We start from the raw sequence: 21,989 nt of genomic DNA on the forward strand, positions 1-21,989 counted from the left end.
ACGTAGAGTGTGTTAGTAAAACGTCCCACTTTGTCGGTTACCATTAAGGCAAGATTTACTTGTATCTTTATATGAATAAACTGACAAAGCGGCTTTATAGCAATCGACAAAGTGGGACGCTGTCCCATGCACACTCACTAGTAATGATTTTCATAAAAAATGAGTGGGAAAAATTAAATGGAATACTACTTTATTATGTTCTGGGAACATATTTACCAAAATGAAATATATTGAACTCGCTTGACTCGAAGAGTAAAATAGTAAAACATTAACTGAACAGTTACACAACTTTTATAGTTAATAATATAAATGTATATTAATAATAAAATAAATAGAATAAAACCCTTAAATTTGGATTGGATGCATAGAATACTTACATCTATCTGAACTAATAAGCCCTGGATTGATTCAGTGGTTGAGAACTTGACTTTCCTAGATTTTCGGCCTTTGGGTGGTATTAAAAAATATAGCAGGTAAATCCGCACCGGAATTATTTTGTCTGAAATTAAAAAAAAATGATATGAGACATTAGACTCACACATATTTTCATAAAATGATCAATTATGAATGCATTGTAATTAATTACGTTTTAACGGCCTCTGTACCTTTTGTACAATGCAAGCATCGCACATTTCTCGCGTCAGCATTAAAATTAATATAATAATGACTTTATTTTAATTGCTGTATTTGCGATTACGCCATACATCGATTTATGCATTAGTTTACGTTTATACGTGCTCCTAGCTAGTACTCAATATACCTTGGTTATCAATAAATTTATAAGTGTATCAAAATCAGTGTTTCTATCAAGACTACAATCAACCATCAAAAATCATATCATCTAAGGTGTACGGCTCGTACATCTTAATGGTCCTTCGAAGCCATCAGTGACTGTGACAGTGATTTCGTCCAATCAGCCTCCCACAAGCGGGTCTCACCGTGCGGATGAAACAGGCGTAGTGAATCATCAAAGCCTGACTATATTCATTGTCATAGAAAAATCAGTTCATCATCGAAGATATCAAGATCAACAGAAGACGTCTACTATCAATTCAAGTAAGAGGAATCTCGAACTTGTAAAATCATCATTATAGTGCTGCAGCTATTATCAAATTATCATCAATTTTTAATCAGTTAACCAAGGTAATCAATATCAATATCATACATCAGTGGCCACAGTATTGTCAAATATTTTGATTAATACTCACTATCAAATTATCAATCTACTCTACTACATATATCAATAAATCAAGATGAGTTTAGACAAGGAAATGGAAGCAATTTGCAGTAATCAAAATCAGCTCATGGCCAATATGAACAGGCTATTTGAGAACTACAAGAAAGATGGTCCAAGCCGTCGGACTATGTCTAACATCAATAACAAGTTGGCCGGCCTCGACGGGTTCTGGCAAGAGTTTCAAAGCAATCATGCAAAGTTATTAGAATTCCAGAACGAGGACTGCACTTCTTTTGCCGAAAAAACATACATCAAAACCAAATCCTTCTACGAATCAGCTCGGTCTTTATTGCTTGATCATTTGGATACAGTTCAAAAGGCTGCCTTATCACCGAGACCGAGACCAATTTCACCGAAACCAACAGAACGTTCACCACTCCCTTCGTCAGAGATGCCCAACTGGGCTAAAGAAAGAACCAAAAATGAAGAAAAGCAACCTGGGCCATCGGATCTTCAAAGCCGCGCCGTCCCTACCCATCAATCTGTAGATCAAGAAAGGTCGGCCACCCAGGCTACAATCAATTCTGCTTTCGCAATTGCACCTATTTTCAATATCACCGAAAAACCAAGCGTCGATGCTGCCAAGTTGTCAGAAAAGATGAGAAAGCAACAGAGCAACTTCAAGGCCTTCGCACGTACTCTACATTACATCGACCTCTCCACAGTAAATGAAAAGTGGGAATTGGAAGATTTACTTAAATCAGTACAGTCTCGTTGGACAACTATTGACACTCTTCACTGGGACATCGACAGTGAACTTTTCGAAAACGACGAAACTTATAATCAAACGTTTTGCAAATATGAGAAGAAATTCCAAGATATGAAAAAATCTATCAATTCCAAAATATGGTCCATGGTCCACCGTGAAAAATCAACCCCGTCATGGACATCCCACCCTTTAGTGGAAACTATCAACAGTGGGTTTCATTCAAGGATTTATTTAATGAAGCCATACATCATAACCGCTCGATGTCTAATGCACAGAAGATGCAATTTTTGAAAAATAAGGTTAAAGGTGAAGCTGAAAAACTCATTCAACATCTGAACATCAGCTCAGAAAACTATGAAACCTGTTGGGATATCCTAAACCACAGGTACAACAACACGAAACTAATTTTCACCGCACACCTCAACAACCTGCTTTCGCTATCAACAATGCAACAACAATCATATCAACAAATCAAGCGCCTACATGACACCACCAACGAGTGCCTAAACGCCATCAGGAACCTAGGCGTGGACATCGTGTCATGGGATCCCCTTATCGTCCATATTCTATCACAAAAATTGGACCCGGAAAGTCATACGGAGTACGTCGAATCATTGAAGAACCCACGTGACTTGCCGACCTTAAAGGACTTCCTAGATTTTCTAGAAATGAAATTTACATCATATGAAGCGAGCCGCCGCAAGTTGGATACACCAAAAACATCTCATCAATCAGAAGCACCAAGAAAACCTTATTACAAATCATTTATGGGCATAAAAGATTCATCATTATCACAAAATAAATCAAATGATGTTAAATCAAGTTATTATCAAAGAAAACATTGCCCGGTTTGTAATAAAAATCATGGCATATTTAATTGCGAAACATTTCAAAGTGCAAGACCAGAAAGCAAACGAAGCACTATTGCAAGATTGAATCTATGCAAAAATTGCCTTTATAATCATTACGATAAGGAATGTTTTTCAACGAGTCGATGCCGCACGTGTCATGAACGACATAACACGCTCGTGCATGATGCCTACAGTCAGAAACAAGAGACTTCCGATCCACTTAATAAGCGCAAAACTGTTGCAAGTATTACGCAAGAATGTAGAAAAAATATAGAAGTTTTATTACCTACCGCCCTCATCAAAGTAAGGGCAGTAGATGGAAAGTATCACACTTTGAGGGCGTTTATTGATCCTGGAGCACAGATGTCATTGATCACGGAGGCTGCGGCTCAACTTCTCCAAACACCCCGGGAAAGCTGTGATGACACTATGTACGGCCTGGGAATTAATGGAAACTCCTGTAACGGCGTTATAAACGTCTCTTTGTCATCACTGCATTGTGACTTTCAATTTGACGCCGAGTTATTTATCATGAATAAACTCACTCTGCCACTGCCGAATCAAACCTTCGTCAAGCCCGATTTGTCATATTTAAGAGGACTACCACTGGCAGATCCGGATTACAACATCAGCCGACAGATTGATATCATATTAGGAACAGAAATCTACGCCAAATTCGTCCAAAATGGAACCATAGTAAAAGACGATGACCTCCCCGTAGCCCAGAAAACGAAACTCGGGTATATCATTAACGGAAAGGTCCCATTGCCATCGTATCAACAAGGCTGCACCATCGTCAACAACATGAGTGATATCTCGCGCTTTTGGACCATTGAAGACATCAATGAAACATCAAATTTGTCATCAGAAGATCAACATTGTGTAGACTTCTACCGCGAAACTACTTTTCGACAAGAGGACGGAAGATATGTTGTTCGATTGCCGTTGAAGCCAGAGAAGGAAGATGCGCTTGGATACTCAAAGAACATAGCCATAGCACAGTTCAGGCAACTCGAGATGAAATTTCGAAAGGATCAAAATATCGAAAAGGAGTACAAGAAGTTTATACAAGAATACATTAGTTTAGGCCACATGCGCGAATGTACAGACGAAGTCTGCTCAACTCGACACAGGAGTGCTTTTTGCCACATCATTGCGTAAAAAGACCTGAGTCAGCAACTACATCTCATAGGATGGTCTTCAATGCGTCTGCCAAAACGTCAAATGGGACAAGTCTGAACGACATCATGTACAGCGGACCCAATTTACAACACGACTTATTGTCACTCATCATCAAGTGGAGACAATATAAGGTGGCGTACGTGGCAGACATTGAAAAAATGTTTAGAATGATTGGTATGAACATTCAAGATCAAAAATATCAGAAAATCATATGGAGAGACAATGAACATCAAAGGTTCCGTGAATACGCTCTAACAACAACAACATATGGCACCAAGGCTGCTCCATGGTTAGCTATGATGACTTTAAGACAGCTGGCCAACGACGAACGCCACAACTATCCTCAAGCGGCTAAAGTCGTTGAAGAGAGTTTTTACATGGATGACCTGCTACACGGCTGTCACGATCTCGAATCAGCGAAGAAAATGAAACAAGATTTGATCAATTTATTAAAATCAGGAGGATTTAATCTTCGCAAATGGGCATCAAACACGCCCGAACTATTGCAAGGAGCTAGTAAGACTCAAGATCAGCAAGAAACGTTCGAATTTAAAGATCAAGAAACAACGAAAACGCTGGGTCTACGCTGGCATCCTCAGGAAGATGTATTCAGTTTCCAACTAAAAATTGCACCACTCCCAACTCAAACATCAATCACAATGACGAAGAGAGAGTTGCTGTCGAATATAGCACAAGTATTTGACCCTCTGGGATGGCTGTCACCAGTAACCACGAAACTGAAGTTACTGTTTCAAAATGTCATATCAAATGACATCGGATGGAACGATCAAATACCCCAAAATATCAAGAAAGAATGGTTCACAATTTCACAAGACCTCCAAGTTATCAAAGATATCAAAATCCCGCGTTGGCTAAATACCTGCAAGAATCAAGAAATCGAACTACACGGTTATTGTGACTCATCAACTAAAGCATACGCATGCGCAATCTACTGCCGTGTTATCTCCACCGACGACAAAAAAGCAACGCCGCCACCGCCGGTACTGATAGCAGCAAAATCAAGACTTGTACCGTCGAAAAAAGCTGTGTCCTTGCCGAGACTAGAACTGTGTTCAGCTCTACTTCTATCAGCCCTCATGGAGAAGGTCAAGCTATCTCTGTCAGAAAACCAAATCAAAACGGTCTGCTGGTCTGACAGTACAGCAGTTTTGGGCTGGCTAAACGGCGAACCTAGCAAGTGGAAGCCATTTATAGCTAACCGAGTTACGAAAATTACAAAAATCATACCACCGACTTGTTGGAACTACGTCAAGTCCGAAGAAAACCCGGCCGACTGCGCTAGTCGCGGAATCACGGCCCAGCAGTTATTAAAACACCCTCTTTGGTGGAATGGACCAAACTGGCTGTCATCATACAGTGAAAATCAAGAAAGGCCCACGTTCACTACGGATCAAGAGGTTAAAATATCAAAACAAAGCCACGCGGTAACATGTCAACAAACAGACGGCGATATTATCAATGAATTAATATGTAAGCATAGCAACATGACTCATTGCACCCGCGTACTCGCCTGGATACTACGAGTGGCTTCGCGGCGTCAGCAAAGCTCGAGTTACCTAACAGCTGACGAGTTAAACACAGCTAAAAATAGAATCATCAAGTACGTGCAAGAAAGAGAGTTTTCAAATGAAATAATAAATTTGAAAACAAATCAATCAGTGCATTTAAAAAGCAATATTGTGAAATTAAGACCTTTCCTGGATCAAAATGGAATGCTACGCGTTCGAGGACGCCTTCACAACGCACACATCAGCTGGGAAATGAAGCATCCTCTTATCATTCCACATAGAGGTCGTTTGACCGAGTTGCTTATAGATCAAGCACATAAAGCTACTTTGCACGGAACTGCCAAACTCACTCACTCGAAGCTAAGAGAATCAGTCTGGATCATAGGAGGTAATAGAGCTACAAAAAATCGCCTCCGTCGTTGCATAACATGCCTCAAGCAGAAACCCCCAAAGCAATCACAACTCATGGGAGACTTACCTGAGTCGAGATCAAATCCATCAAGGCCGTTTTTTAACACCGGTGTTGACTATTCGGGATACGTATCAGTGAAGACAAAAAATTCAATAATCAAAAGGCCCATTATCAAACTGTCTAAACTGCCAGTATCAGAAAACGAATCATCATCATCAACCAAAGAAGTACAGAAAGAAGACACGTTGCCCTCGTCGGTCGCGCCCCCAGCAAAACAAACAAAACAAAGGAAAACAAGATCAAAACTCATCAATTACATCACTATGGCGCTTATGTTGTTTATGTTAATTATATCACCGGCACAATGCAATCATAGCGTGTCACATTTCAAAGAGGGACAAGGCATTTATTTTGATAAAATAACGAACATGAAGCTGGCCCGAGACGAGTGGAAACTTGTAGTTTATTATGATATTAATCCGTACTGGGAAGGATCAGAACTATTTTCCAAATACATCAGACACTTGGAAAATATGTGTCACGCCCTCGAAAATAAACAACAGTGCAACATCGTCCTAACTCAACTGCGCCACGCCTTTTCGGAACTAAAATACTACGACAGCATGCTACTCGGTCAACGCGTCGAGTCCCCACGACAGAGAAGGGCCTTCTTCAACGGCGTCGGTAACGTCGCTCACAGCCTGTTCGGCGTGCTCGATGAACAGTTTGCCGAACAATATCAGAAGGACATCGACCTGACCAGAGCTAATGAGAAACATTTAGCACAATTATGGAGGAATCAAACTTCGGTTATCGAGGCGGAAGCTAACTTACTGAAAAGAGTTGAAACATCAATGCAAAATCAGCACAAAACGTTCAATCAACACATAAACAACATCGAGAAGAGCCTTAACAAGCAGGCAACTGAAATGCAAGAATCAACCCACATAAATGAAATCACCGTATCATCAATCATCGCTAACAACATACTCGTGAACCTGAAGAGCATACAAGACACTTTATTGGACACCATTGCTAACGTTATTTATGGCAAATTTAACGTGCATCTCTTGACACCACAACAGTTGAAAGATGAGCTGAACATCATAGCCGGGCAGATGCCAAAGGATTTGACTCTACCCTGCGAGAACATCAACACAGATCTACCCAAACTATATCAATTAATGAAAGTGCGAACAAGAATGACCCGTCAGTACCTTATCTTCGAAATCAAGATTCCCTTAGTTTTTCAAGATGTGTATGAACTCTTCAGATTAATATCAATCCCACGTCAAGTTGGAAAAAATATGATCAAAATACGACCCATAGCAAAACAAGTGGCTATAAACATCAAAAAAGAATCGTATATACCTATGTTGGATGAAACTGTAAATAAATGCTCGCACTACGATTCATATACTCTCATTTGTACGCTACAAGGTCCAATTTATCAACTAAAGTCTGACTCACACCTCTGCATCGCCGATCAAATGTCGAACGAGTGTTCAGCTGACTCTGACACTTGTCGAAACATATGGACGGAACTAAGCACTATGAATACATACCTATACTTTTGTTGTGACGAATGTACTGCGAGAATCATATGCGGACAGGAGGTCAAGGCTGAGCATTTGAACAAGGCAGGAATCATAACCCTTCGAACAGAGTGCGTGTTGAATGGAGACGCCTTTACTATATTTCCCCAGAAGAAACTCTCGAACGAAATCAAAACACAATCAAACGTTGTTAAGTTCGACGTGCCTTCCATCAACAACGTTATAAACCTAACAGTACCAGTCTTGCAAGGCGAATCAACAGCTCTTGAAAATAACGACAAATATTTCAAGGTCATCAGAGATCAAATCGAACATATGAAGAACGAGGGAGCCCTATCAGACAGAATCAACTACCACGACATTCATCATTATACAGTAATCTACGTGGTCATGGGCATTGTCGCAGTGTTAGCAGCGCTGTACGTGCGCCGCTACATTCGTCGACGGCAACTCGTCGCGCGCCTCACCCCTCCGTTCGCCGCCGCCGCCGCCGCCGCCCCCCGGGAGAGCGGCCGCAGACCAACCTCGATGTCCATCACATCGCGCAGCTCTATCCCATCAGCGACCGAGCACCACCACAATGGACAACCCCCTGAGAGACAAGATCATCGCGTCGCGGCGACTGCGCTTAACTCTACAAACATTTCCATGTTTAGGGGATTTACTTCAATCAAATAATTCCTTGCAACTTAAATTCTATTTCATTTGTTTGATTCTATTTCAATACATTTCGCTGTAATGATCAGATTTATATAAGAATAATGTATCAGCATCTTTTATCAATCTCTCATCTCCTGGCCGGGAATATGTACAATGCAAGCATCGCACATTTCTCGCGTCAGCATTAAAATTAATATAATAATGACTTTATTTTAATTGCTGTATTTGCGATTACGCCATACATCGATTTATGCATTAGTTTACGTTTATACGTGCTCCTAGCTAGTACTCAATATACCTTGGTTATCAATAAATTTATAAGTGTATCAAAATCAGTGTTTCTATCAAGACTACAATCAACCATCAAAAATCATATCATCTAAGGTGTACGGCTCGTACACCTTTCTTCGTGGGTAGTGACTCTGCCTATGAAGTACAAGGTCCTGGGTTGAACTTGAATCCCATTTGAATTTGAACATTTTCAAGTTGTCATCCAACAAACTAAATGCTAATGGCTGAATGTGATCTGCTTGTGTGCTCTTTTTCTTTTCGCTCGTTTTTTGGCGTCGTTGTCATTGCTGTGAAAAATAAATTGGTGATTGCGATCGCAAGTATAGCTACTAAAATAAATATAAGACGCTTTGATTAAGAGAAGTGTTCTAAAGGAAATATGGCGTTTATTTTTAATGTATTTAGTGTAGTAACTGGCCACGTTACACCAAAATCATTTTTGGTGTAATGAATTCTGTGACCTATGAAATAAGCTTTGTTCATAGGTCACAGAATTCATTTTAGTATAACATGGCCAGTAATAAAAATCTTATGCTAAAATCAATTCTATTTATATATGTATGGAATTTATCTGTAATATAAATTGTATACATATATAAATAGAATTGAGGTAGCTAGTTATTTTGAGGAATGTCTTACCAGAGTATCTACTTTGCTGTCTTTTCAAATGGCCCAGGTTTCAAGAAAATCATGTACAGTTTCAAATTTTTGTTTGTGTCTTAATTCAAAGGTGTTATTCCACCTTTCACAAACTTGGTCCCATAGCTCATTGTTATATTTCAGCCAAATAGCGTCGTCATTTGAAGCAGTCCCTGAAATAAAACAAATAAAAAATTTATCGAAACTTCGGTATACCTACTTTGTGAAAATCAAAAGGAAAAAAGACAACAGACAGACAGAGTTACTTTTGCATTTATATTATTAGTAGGTACAAATATAAGTATGGATTTTACCTTGATTATTTTCCACAGACTCTACATCTGTATCCGAATCCCTATTAGAGCAAGTGGGTTTAAGCCCCTGCACTTTTCTCCTGATATGTACAGGAGATTTCGAACCTTGTCCACTAATTTGCCTTTAGCGGGCACATATTTTCTTGAAGCAGATTTGCATGTTGGCACAGCTTTCATATAGTAGGTATATATACTTTCAGTTGGGAAAAGTGAAACAATTTTTGCAGCTAGCAAATTGAATTCTTCTGGTTTGATGTTGCTGAGGAAAAAATATTTTGAATAATCTTCATTCATATTTAAGTATATTATACTAATTTTATTATAGAAACCAGACAGAAAACCATCACAACTACCCTTGACGTAAATGCATAATTTTGCTCCCTTGTGAAAGAATATCTAACTCGCACTAGTCGTCAATCCATCTGGATTGACATGCAAGTACAGTCACCTGTAACCTGTAATAATATCTTACGCAATAAAGGCTGCAAAAATATCTGCCACTAATACCTTATGAGACATTGTAAGAGTGTGTAAGATATTTTTGAGGCCTTCGTTGTGTAAGACATTATTGCAGGTGACTGTACCAAGCCTGAAACTACTGCTGTCTGGTCTCCTATAATCCATTAGCTAAGTACTTACTTGTTAACAATAAATGTGTAGTGATATTTCACCAAAACATCAACAATGATGCTTCTTTTTTGCGAGTTCAATTGTTTGTATTTTTGATAATAATTTAGAACACTATTTACTTGTGGAGTACATTGGCGGATACTCTTCAATTCAAATTATGGCAGTGAAAGCCTACTTGGTACACTTAAGTAGGAATCCAAATCCAAAGTAATGTCTGTCAGAATAACTGACTGATCTTGATCAACTTGCATCACTTCTATACAGTTTGTTTTCGCTTTAATAACCATTAAATCTTCATTGAAGAAATATGCAGTTTCAGTATCAGTAACTGAGTCTAAGTAATCTTGTAGTTTACTTTTTAGTTTAATTCGGTGCCCAATGTGTTTGCAAAGCTCTTTCAAGTATCATTTAAAACCAAATATTTGAACTGTTCCTTGCTTATATCATTTTCTGTAAAAAAAAATAACTTAAATAATTGGATATCAATGATGAATATCTTATATTGAAGCATATTTGATAGCTATCGCGGAACTCTCCTATGTATATTGAAATGGGAAATGAACGAAATAGGTGGATCAAAAACGAATAAATATCTGTAATAACTAAAAATAGCACAAAACCACAATATCATTAAGTCTTGCGGTCGGAGACAGACTGAATCAAAGTTTTCCACTGCGACATGGTGACAAAATATATTTGAAATTTAAAAACTTCAGAAGACAAATGAACATCTTGATCGACCCCGGAGATGTATGGCAGTTGCAAAATAAATGATTAAGAAGCTTTCGTTATTTCGATTTAAAATTTCATGATTTTCACACATTATTTGAACAAAATGGGACTTCGAGTATTAATATAACTTGTTTTATTTACATCCACGTGTCAAAATGCCCATTGTCTCGTTTTGATAAGATAATACTTAAGTTCTTAATAGTTTAGTAACATACAAATATATCTAGCAAATGAGTAAAAATGTAAATGATGTACTTAGGTAATTTTGTTTAACCTAACATTTAACATGTATCTTGGTAAAACAAAAATGCTTACTTTACGCTTTAAAGGTAAGAGAAACTATTTTATCTGCCATACCTTTTGATCTGCCAGCGATATTCTAGAAAATACACAACTTACTTTTGAAGTTCTCGACGACTACTGACGGCACATCCCAGGATACCAATTTGTTTTCTGTGTCTTCTTCCATTATTTTAGTAGGTATACTTGCGATTGCGATCACCAAGTTAATTTTACCACCATAACACTTTCACAGCAATGACAACGACGCAAAAAAACGTGCGAAAAGAAAAACAGTACACGAGCAGATCACATTCGACCGTTAGCTTGGTTTGTTGGATGACAACTTAAGAATGTTGCCAGTACCAGTTTTTTTTTACCCAATAAATACATCAGTAATCACAAGTCCAACCTAGATAATGTAACTATAGATGGTTAAGCAAAGCATGAGAGTAAAAAATGGCGGCAAATTTGAATAATGTGCTCATACATTGTCGTCCCATAGAAAATTTGAATTTTGTTCTCACGATTTGCTTGACCGTCTATATACAGTCTGGCAAAAAAGAGTAGAAAATAATAGGGGCGCCACTGTCTATGTAAAACGTCTTGCATATGGCAACTATTGAATCACTTTGACGTCTCTTTTCTATGAAAACAGTAAGTGTAGCCATGATAAAAAAAAATAGTTCAATTTCTACTCTTTTTTGCCAAGCTGTCACATGGGAAAGAGGCCCGAAGTTTAGTCTTTTTCCGTCTTAATGCTATTGCATGGCGCGATACGTCGCACAGTGGATCGAAACGGGGAACATTCGGTGTTTTTTGGATAAACTATTTTTAAAAATGCTACCCGACGGCAAATTATGTAAGAAATAAAAGTTGTCATGTAGTATTTTTCAAAATAATGCGTATTTGAGGCAAAATATAATAAAATCTGTTTTTGTTTTATATGCAACCATAAAATAGGTACCTTATTTCAAGAAAATCTTGGGCGATCCCGCCTTCTAACCTATTGGGCTTTATTTTCCTACTTGTCAAAAGTATAAAATCATGCACCAGTTACTTCTGGAGGGGGCCTATTTTTAAGGAAGGCAAAGATCATTGAAAAAAATATTTTTCTTCTTAAGTAATAAAGTGCAGGTACGACAAATGATCGACATTTCTATAAAAAAACGACATTTTTTACCTGTAAGCAAATTCCAAAAACGTTTAATTTAGAAATAGTACGTTTTATGAGTAAACATACGTAACTTCATGATAGATAATCAGTATGTAATCTATGTAATTGCACTTGTATGGTTTCTAACGTGTCTTTCTTGGTAGGTACATACCTACACTTAAAATGCCACGCGTTAAGGCTTAACTTTTTTATATCTAAATGTCAGTTGTTCGTTGTATGGTTATTTTTAAAACTGTATGTTTTAAATTATGCGAAAAATACAATAAATTATAGACGATCAAGCAAATCGTGAGAGTAAAAAACCCGCGCCCATACAGTTTTCAAATTTGCCGCCATTTTTTATTCTCACTTTTTGCTTGACTGTCTATACATACTAAGAAATAAACATTTTTTTTTATTTACATGTCGTTTGCCTCCTATTAAACAATAATAAAAAAAACTTCTAAAAGTAACTGGTGCATGATTTTAATCAAACTTCAAAATAATGCGTATTTCATTATTTTGATAAACACTAAAGGAATTTTCGAAATGTATAAGTACCTATGCAAAACTAAGTAGCAACACGCTAAGTAGCTCTATGCCTTTGTTGTTTTATGAAACGGTTTATTTTTTTATGCCTTTTACAATTATTTCAAAAACATATCAAAAGCGTGGTAGATTGTGTGAAGATTGTTCGCTAAACCATTCTCCAAGATTATCGGGTAAAAAATGAATACAGCAACACTGCTCATAGCAAAAAATGCAACTTCTTGAGACAAGATTTGTAAATTTTGTTGCAAGAACTAGCAAGAAATAATATCTTGGAGCAATAATGCTTTTGCTTTCGAAGGTCTTGATTTAAGATTCAAATATTTCGACTGTCTTGAGACAAAAACGATTTTTTCCGTAACATAGGTAAGTATATATAGGTATACAATACAATTACATGCAAACAGACGAAGTATTTAATCCTCGCTATGGTTTGTACAACGCATATAAGCCAATATTTAGGTATATAGATTGCGGTGCCGGTACAATCTTCAGTACCAGACTAAAATTTCCGGTACCTGCGTCGTACCGGGAATTCCTGCTACTTCGATACTTTTCAGTACCTACTAATTGTTTTTCCAGCAAACATTACTAAAACCCGTGACAAATGCTTTGCTTGCTTCTTATCATACAAATTTATAGTCTATTATATAGTAATATTGTAGTGTGGGTGTTGTTGTCTATAGTAGTATTTGTAGTCCTTAGTCATATTATATATTATTACATTCTTCATTGTTAATTTAACTGAATCTTGAGTGAAACTAGTAATATCTTCTACTGAGAAATATATTAGGTACTTTCTTTTAGGATTTCTGATTCTTGATTGTTAATTTAGCCGAATCTTGATTGAACTAGTAATATCTTCCACCGAGAAATTTATTATTTCCTTTTAAAATGTCTAAATTCTTGATTGTTAATTTAACTGAATCTTGAATAAAACTAGTAATATCTTTTACCGAGAAGTATATTATTCGTTTTGAGATTGTCTTAATTCTTGATTGTTAATTTAAGTGAATCTTGAATAAAACTAGTAATATCTTCTACCGAGAAATATATTACTTGCTTTTAGAATGTCTAAATTCTTGTTTGTTAATTTAATTGAATCTTGAATGAAATTAGTAATATCTTTTAATACCGAGAAATATATTACTTCCTTTTAGATTGTCTTAATTCTTGGTTATTAATTTAACTGAATCTTGAATGAAACTAGTAATATCTTCTACCGAGAAATATATTACTTGCTTTTAGATTTTTTAAATTCTTGATTGTAAATTTAACTGGATCTTGAATGAAACTAGTAATATCTTTTACCAAGAAATATATTACTTGCTTTTAGATTGTCTTAATTCTTGATTGTTAATTTAACAGAATCTTGAATGAAACTAGTAATATCTTTTACCGAGAAATATATTACTTGCTTTAAGATTTTTTAAATTCTTGATTGTAAATTTAACTAGATCTTGAATGAAACTAGTAATATCTTTTACCAAGAAATATATTACTTGCTTTAAGATTTTGTAAATTCTTGATTGTAAATATAACTAGATCTTGAATGAAACTAGTAAAATCTTTTACCAAGAAATATATTACTTGCTTTTAGAATGTCTACATTCTTGGCTGAATATTTCAATAATTCTTGGGTGAACTAAATAATATCTCCTATCAAGTAACATATTACTTGCTTGAATACTTTTCAGTTGTTCATTTGAGATTTGAATGTAATCTTGAGCTAAGTTTGACTCTATATTGGCACAAGAATTAATTCTTAAATCAAATCTGCTTAATCATTCTTAAGGTGAGAAATAAATTAGTTTTGATTTGAGATATAAATTTTGACTCAAACAATATTTGCTTTCATCCAAGATTTTCGGTCTTGAATATGAAGAATTTTAAATTTTTGAAACGTTAGTGAGATTATCTTATTTCAAGATATATATATTTGAGATCAAGAAATATTAGGTGAAACACATCTGGTTCTTGTTTCAAAAAACCATTTTTTTCTGTGTAGGTACTTACCGGCCAACCTATAGGTGATAGGCGGGACGTTCCCATAAGGCACATTAGCCCCTCTTACCTTGTCGCGCGCGAGTCCATAGTTCCATACTTAAAGTCGCACTTGATGTATGAACTCGCGTGCGACAAGGCAAGTTGTGCTAAAGGGTCAGTAATAGAGACTGGTCAGTTTATGATAAAATTGATAAATAAATGTGTGACATTTTGGAACTGTCAAGAGGGTAACGATGTATGGATAATTGGCATGAAGGGCAGTGTTAATGCTCGTCTGCTTGTCTTCTAACGAAGGAGGGGGAGACAGGGGGGATGTTCCCATAAAGTACATCATTAATAGAGACTGGTCAGTTCATAGCAAATAAATGTGAAACATTTTCGAATTGTGTAGAGGGTAACGATGTATGTATAATTGACATGAAGGGCAGTGTTAATGCTCGTCTGCTTGTCTTCTGACGAAGTAGGGGGAGACAGGGGGGACGTTCCCATAAGGCACATCGTTACCCGAGGCAGCCGCCAGAACGACTAGTAGGAAGTCGGCGCTTAGCAGAGGCCGCTGACATATGAGCGAGCCGGACATATATATTTTGGTTTAAGGTTATTTGTAAGTATGTATTTATTTATCAGTTATATCAACATTTGTAGCTTCAGGCTTAGTAAATAAAAGAGACACGGCGATGTTTAATTAGCGATGAACTATCAATATCGCCGTGACTCTTTTATTTGCACGGCAGTGCTCATCTTTTGTTCGTTTTTATAGCCAATAGTTCATTGCTTACTAGCTTGCGGTGGAACCAATGCCTTAGAATACATTTAAAAGTGGAAAATGTCTGCCTTGGGTGAGACTTGAACTCACGGCCTTTAAGTTTTTTCTAAGCCTAGTGGCATCGATTGTTGACGTTTCTGCTAATCAGAAGTTAAAAATTTGTAGCTTTAGTAGAGTTAACAATTAAATAAATCATTCGATAAATAAACTATATAACATACAGAGACTTGAAATATTGGATAGGAAGTTGTATTGTTTCTAAAAGATCCATGGTTTTCATCTGATTGTATGTATAATATGTGTACGAGTATCACTTTGTTTGTAAACGTCGATACGATGTTTGATTATTACTAATATTCTGCAATTTTTTGGCACTGGTTCTCTATTCTGAATAAATTAATGGAGTTTTATTTTCATTGAATGAAACCGTTACAATAAACAAATAGCACAATAACGAAGGATTATAATTTAAGATAAACATGTCTACAACAAGTCTCTACCACATTAACCTTCCCGTATATCAGCTACTAGTTTTTTGTTCATACACGTAATATTTATTAAAAACTATACATATACCTTAACTACTATTCTTCAATTACTATATCTAAGCTTAAAATAAACAAAGTGAATTTGTTAAATGAAACGTCCACTCAGCTCGCATGTGAGCGCGGTCACGCGGCGCGCGCTCTATGCCGCATGGAAACATCGGAAACCCCAAGACCCAAGACGTACTGCACCATGACTCGGCTCTCACCTCTTGTTTTCGTCCTTCGAACTTAACCGTCTACGAAGCAGTCTCGGGTTCGAATCTTGGTGAGAGCTTTTACTTATTGTGTTATAAAAAAATGTATACATAGATAAGGATCTAAAATCAGTAGTAAATAAGGCTATATACAACGAAAAGTCTGCTTTCTTTAACCATAACATTAATAATAAAATAAAAGAGCCAAAAGCACTTTGGAAAAATCTTAAGTCTACCATTCTACCCAAGGATACCAAAGAATTGCCATCTACTTTCAGCGATCCTGATATCATAAATAACCACTTTTTAAATTTACCTGTTACTTCACAGGTGACGATTTCCCAGTTAACATATTTTGAGTTTTACAGGTACCACCAGTCTGTGTTTCAATCGAACTAATTACCCCAGATGCGTTACTAAAAATTGTCTCAACACTTAAGTCAAATGCAGAAGGGCATGATCTAATTAATTTAAAAATGCTTTTGATGACATTTCCTGGTACTTTGGATCTGCTGACTAATATTATAAATACCTCAATTTCAACCTCCACCTTTCCTGATATCTGGAAAGTAGCCATCGTTCGACCGCTACCAAAAAATACTAACCCTTCTCAATTAAAGGACCTTAGGCCCATAAGCATATTACCTTGCATATCGAAAATAATAGAAAAGATAGTGTGTACACAGTTAAGTGCTTACATTGAAAAAAACGCCATCTTACCAGATGTACAATCGGGATTCAGAAAGGGGCGCAGTACTGTGACGGCCCTGCTTGACGTGACAGATAATATACTTGGCTCACAAGACAAAGGCATGTGCACACTGCTTGTTTTGCTGGATTTTTCTCGAGCTTTTGATTGCATTAATATAAATCTTCTACTTTCTAAGCTAAGTTACTATGGGTTCGACAATAGTGCAGTGCGTTGGTTTCACAGCTATCTGAATGAGCGGTATCAATATGTAAAGCTGTGTTCCAGTGATGGAACCTCTAAACTCTCAAGTAAAGCGGCCCTCCAGAGAGGTGTTCCACAGGGATCGATACTCGGTCCAATCTTATTCATATTGTATACAGCGGACATCAGAACACGCATCTCGTACTGCAAGTATCATATTTATGCGGATGACATCCAAATATATATATCTTGTAAACCTACTGAAATTGACAATGCAATTGAAAAGCTTAACATTGACTTAGCGAACATAGCGTCCTGGGCTTGTGACAACAGTTTAATGCTAAATCCATCTAAATCAAAATATCTTATCTTTGGCACCGAAAGTCAGTTGAAAAGCATCGGAGCAGTTAGAGATGTGTTGCTATCAGGTGAACCAATTGAAAGAGTATTTGAAGCACGTAATCTAGGCTTAATTATGGACTGCAAACTTAGGTTCGAGAAACATGTTGCTGAATGCGTTAGAAACTGTTTTTATAGGCTCAGGGTATTATATAACATACGACCTTTTCTTAAAGAAACCTTACGCATACAGTTAATTGAGGCACTTGTTTTGACAAAATTAAATTATATGGATATAGTGTATGGTCCACGACTACTAGAAAGGACAAGGCGTCTTATTCAGCGCGTACAAAATGCTTGTGCCCGTTTTTGTTTCGACATTCCACCTAGAGGCCATGTTACACCATTTCTGAATCAGCATAGTCTTCTTAAAATGCTTCATCGACGGAAATTACACCTGGCATGTCTTCTTTTTGGTATTATCAAGCACAAATCTCCTTCATATCTGTTCGAGAAGTTGTCGTGGAAGTCCACCCGCAGCTCACTTGGGGCGCGTAATTGTAGTGTACAGTTAGTGACACCTCGACATTCTTCGGCAGCCTTTCGTGGGAGCTTCCGGTACATGGCAACCAAGTGCTGGAACAATATTCCACCACCTCTCAGGAACCTGCAAAATTTATCAAGTTTCAAAACTAAACTCAAATTACTCACACTTCAACACCAGCGGCAACAGGAAGCTTTGAAATATGACACCTATTTCTGTTAATTTAGTGTAGCATATGCGTATGCTAGACATGTTTGCATCTTCACCAATAATCATGTTATAATAATAAACTTACCCGTTTTTACTGTCCTATCTTCATAACAACTGAATGTTTATTTTATTTTATTCACATTAAACTTTAATCTATTGTATTTTGTCATGTCATCCACCTGTACGCGTTTACATGTAGCTGTTTTTCTTTATATTTCCATGTGTAAGAATGTAAATTTATCCAGGCCCATTTCATAGTTAGTTGTAGAAAGAAACTCACTTTAACGGTAAATTAACATAGTTCTCTGGGTTCTTCTTTTAGAAATATTTGTAACACACGACTAATTATGTAGCACTTTAATATTATTTGTTAGTTTTAATGTTAAAATGTAGGTATATGAGTGAAATGTTTCAATTTTGTTATTTCGAACTCATTGGCACGCTGTGCGATCTGACCGGCCATTTTATTAATTATTTATTGTGTCATTATGAATACCTGTCCGCAGTCCAGATGGCGCTGATCACCGCCTCGCAACTGTGGGCGCGTTCAGATATCTCGGAAGGGCAGGCCGTACAGCTGCGTTCGTGGCCCACAAACCGGTCTCGCCGGAAGATCAGCGCTGGCCCCTGGTCAGCATTTATGCTGAGGCGGGACCATTTCGTGGTAAACCAGAAATACTTTTTTTTTTTTTTTTTTTCTTCTCTTTTGTAATGATGAAATTACTTATGTAAATAATTGTGGTTACCATGAATAAAACTAAAAAAAAAAAAAAAATAATAATTTTCATTGTGGAAAAACTGATTATACAAAAGACGGATTAAGCGCAGCAGAAGTCTATGGAACTTCCCGCGTACATTCAATCAAATAGACGATACGGTAGGGGTCAATTCTCCATACAAACGCTCACGACTATTTCCTCCCTGGTTTTTGAAGATAGAGCAATGATTTTTTCAACACAGATTTTTATTATTTTTGTCTGTGTCGGACCGTTTTGATTTTTTTTATATTCCGCTTTTTAACGATTCTAGAGCCAATCAAAAATTTCCAAAAACGGCCTTTTTCATTGTGGCGCAAAAAAAGGTGTGATTTTCAATATTGGTAGCAATTAACCAAAAAAGCTAAACGGTCCGACATAGATTATTTCATTGTTATTCAGATTCTCAAATTTCGTTCCGATTGATTAAGTTTTGAAGGAGGAAAGAGTCGAGAGCGGAACCTCGATTTTAAAGATTTTTTTGAAATATATTTTGACTGAGTTGTTCTTAATGGACAATTTTTTTTCGATAAATCTAGTTAATAACACTTTTATATTTAACTAAAATTCCCAAGTTGAAAGGGGGGCTCCCTTCCATTTTAGCATTTTCGCTACCGTATCCTCTTAACGGCGACAGACAGTATGATGCAACTGATTCTTAATGTAAAAAGATTTGTCTATAGTAAATTTTAAGACAAAACAGCGAGATTATGGACGTGTGTGTGCTCTTTCAGTTTTTACGACCAAGCTTTCTTGCACTTGTTACTAATAAAATAACTATTAACCCGGAGATTCCTTACAAAGTGAGCGTCATTTCCACCAAATACAAGGAGCTTTAAATTAGATTATAGAATTGAGCCTGGCGTCCACTTGGCGAGGCGCACCGAGTCGATCCTCGTTATTTCGCTTTCTGTATTACTTATGAGACTGCGTCCATTGGCGACGCGTCGAATCGCATTCAAATGTATGAGAACTCGATTCGACGCGACTCGATTCCGCCTTAGTGGACGCCATCAGGCTTTGGAGTCCGTCCGTCTGTATTTGTAGGGTCATTTGGTAAAATTTAAAGTCATTTTAGGAGGATTCCATTGTATGGGCCATTTTTAGGGTTCCGTAGTCAACTAGGAACCCTTATAGTTTCGCCATGTCTGTCTGTCCGTCCGTCCGTCCGTCCATCCGTCCGTCCGTCCGTCCGTCCGTCCGTCCGTCCGCGAATAATCTCAGTAACCGTTAGCACTAGAAAGCTGAAATTTGGTACCAATATGTATATCAATCACGCCAACAAAGTGCAAAAATAAAAAATTGAAAAAAATGTTTTATTAGGGTATAGGGGGTATTATTAGGGTATACATGTAGGGGGGACATGTAAAGTGGGGGCTGATATTTTTTTTCATTCCAACCCCAACGTGTGGTATATTGTTGGATAGGTATTTAAAAATGAATAAGGGTTTCCTAAGATCGTTTTTTGATAATATTAATATTTTCGGAAATAATCGCTCCTAAAGGAAAAAAAGTGCGTCCCCCCCCTCTAACTTTTGAACCATATGTTTAAAAAATATGAAAAAATCACAAATGTAGAACTTTATAAAGACTTTCTAGGAAAATTGTTTTGAACTTGATAGGTTCAGTAGGTTTTGAGAAAAATACGGAAAACTACGGAACCCTACACTGAGCGTGGCCCGACACGCTCTTGGCCGGTTTTTTCAAAGTTGTCCACCCCACTTTTTTTTTGGATTTGGAATTTTTTATGTGGTTTCCACTCAGAATCGCGACCTCTTTCAATTCTAATAGGAGAAAAAAAGTGTCCCAAGGTTTTTTTCCCATTCCGTTATCATTTTTTTCATACATTTTGTATGGCGGTAACGGAATGGAAGGTTCGAAAAAATGTATGGAAATCTTGGGAATTTTTTTTTTCTCCAAACAGGGTCGAAAGAGCTCGCGATTCTGAGTATTAATCGCGTAAAAAATACCCATGTTACAAAAAAAGTGGGGTGGACACTGGACAACTTTGAAAAAAATGGCCCGTATGTGTATATTATCCAAATATCTTTTGATGACCTATTCGGTGAGTTTACACGCACACGATGGTAACTTGCATTATAACCTTAATTCAAGTCATCCAGTACTACTTATATGTAACATACAGAAATAGCCAGCAAGTTTTTTACCGTTCGCGAGCATGCACCACGTGGCGGGCTGCGTGCATGATAACGTTGATGACGTGCAAACTAAGGTCACTTCGTACAAGGTAAAGGTGAAGATTCCACTTAACTTACCATGTATCCTTCCTTACGGGCAAGCTTTTCATCTACTTCATGCGAGGAACGAAAAATGAACTATAAACTATGTATTTATTTCGAGTTACTTTTTTTTAACCCCCGACGCAAAAACGACTACGACGTTATAAGTTTGACGTGTCTGTCTGTCTGTTTGTCTGTCTGTCTGTTTGTCTGTCTGTATGTCTGTCAGTTTGTCTATCTGTCTGTCTGTGTGTGTGTCTGTCTGTGGCATCGTAGCTCCCGAACGGCTGAACCGATTTAGATTTAGTTTTCTTTCTTTGAAAGCTGAGTTAGTCGGGAGTGTTCTTAGCCATGTTTCATGAAAATCGGTCCACTATGACGCGGTCGGGGTTTTTTCAAAAATGTATTTTGCGGTTATACTATAATATGAACCTGATAATGCATCGTACTTTTTAGTTCTGCTGATTGATTTATACCTAATCTTTCGTGAACACGTTCAAAACTTCAAAGCCTTTTAGATTTTTTTATTTTATGAAATAAGTAAATACATAATCTAATTGTAGTGTGTTCCTAAGTATGTACATTTTAAGGTTGTGCAATATAGTAAATCTGTACTGTGTTGTTTTGTAAATATTTTTGTTATTCCGCTGTTTTAAATGGAACATAAATATTGTCATGAATACTTTTGGGTCTTAACTAAAAGCTAGTCTTTTAAGCTAATCGTTTAAAAGATGAAAAAGACTCCAAGCGATGGATACAACTTATATA

At 36.9% G+C, this 21,989-nt stretch overlaps 1 protein-coding gene across 1 annotated transcript; it reads left to right on the forward strand.

Moving 5' to 3' along the window:
- The first annotated feature begins 4,478 nt into the window (after positions 1 to 4,478).
- LOC125227618 lies at positions 4,479 to 8,373 on the forward strand. The gene is made up of 2 exons (XM_048131977.1): positions 4,479 to 6,000; positions 6,130 to 8,373. Exons 1-2 carry the CDS (start codon positions 4,639 to 4,641, stop codon positions 8,152 to 8,154), a joined length of 3,387 nt encoding a protein of 1,128 aa, XP_047987934.1. The 5' UTR covers positions 4,479 to 4,638; the 3' UTR covers positions 8,155 to 8,373.
- The last annotated feature ends 13,616 nt before the right edge of the window (positions 8,374 to 21,989 follow it).

The sequence above is a fragment of the Leguminivora glycinivorella genome, chromosome 1 (assembly GCF_023078275.1).
Source record: "Leguminivora glycinivorella isolate SPB_JAAS2020 chromosome 1, LegGlyc_1.1, whole genome shotgun sequence".
Taxonomy (NCBI): Eukaryota; Metazoa; Arthropoda; class Insecta; order Lepidoptera; family Tortricidae; genus Leguminivora; species Leguminivora glycinivorella.

Bases quoted from the DNA above. Each gene is read 5' to 3' on its own strand.
- LOC125227618 (XM_048131977.1), top strand. From the start codon at position 4,639: ATGACGAAGAGAGAGTTGCTGTCGAATATAGCACAAGTATTTGACCCT. The intron at 6,001-6,129 runs AATCCATCAAGG...GAAAACGAATCA, and splicing joins ACTTACCTGAGTCGAGATCA to TCATCATCAACCAAAGAAGT.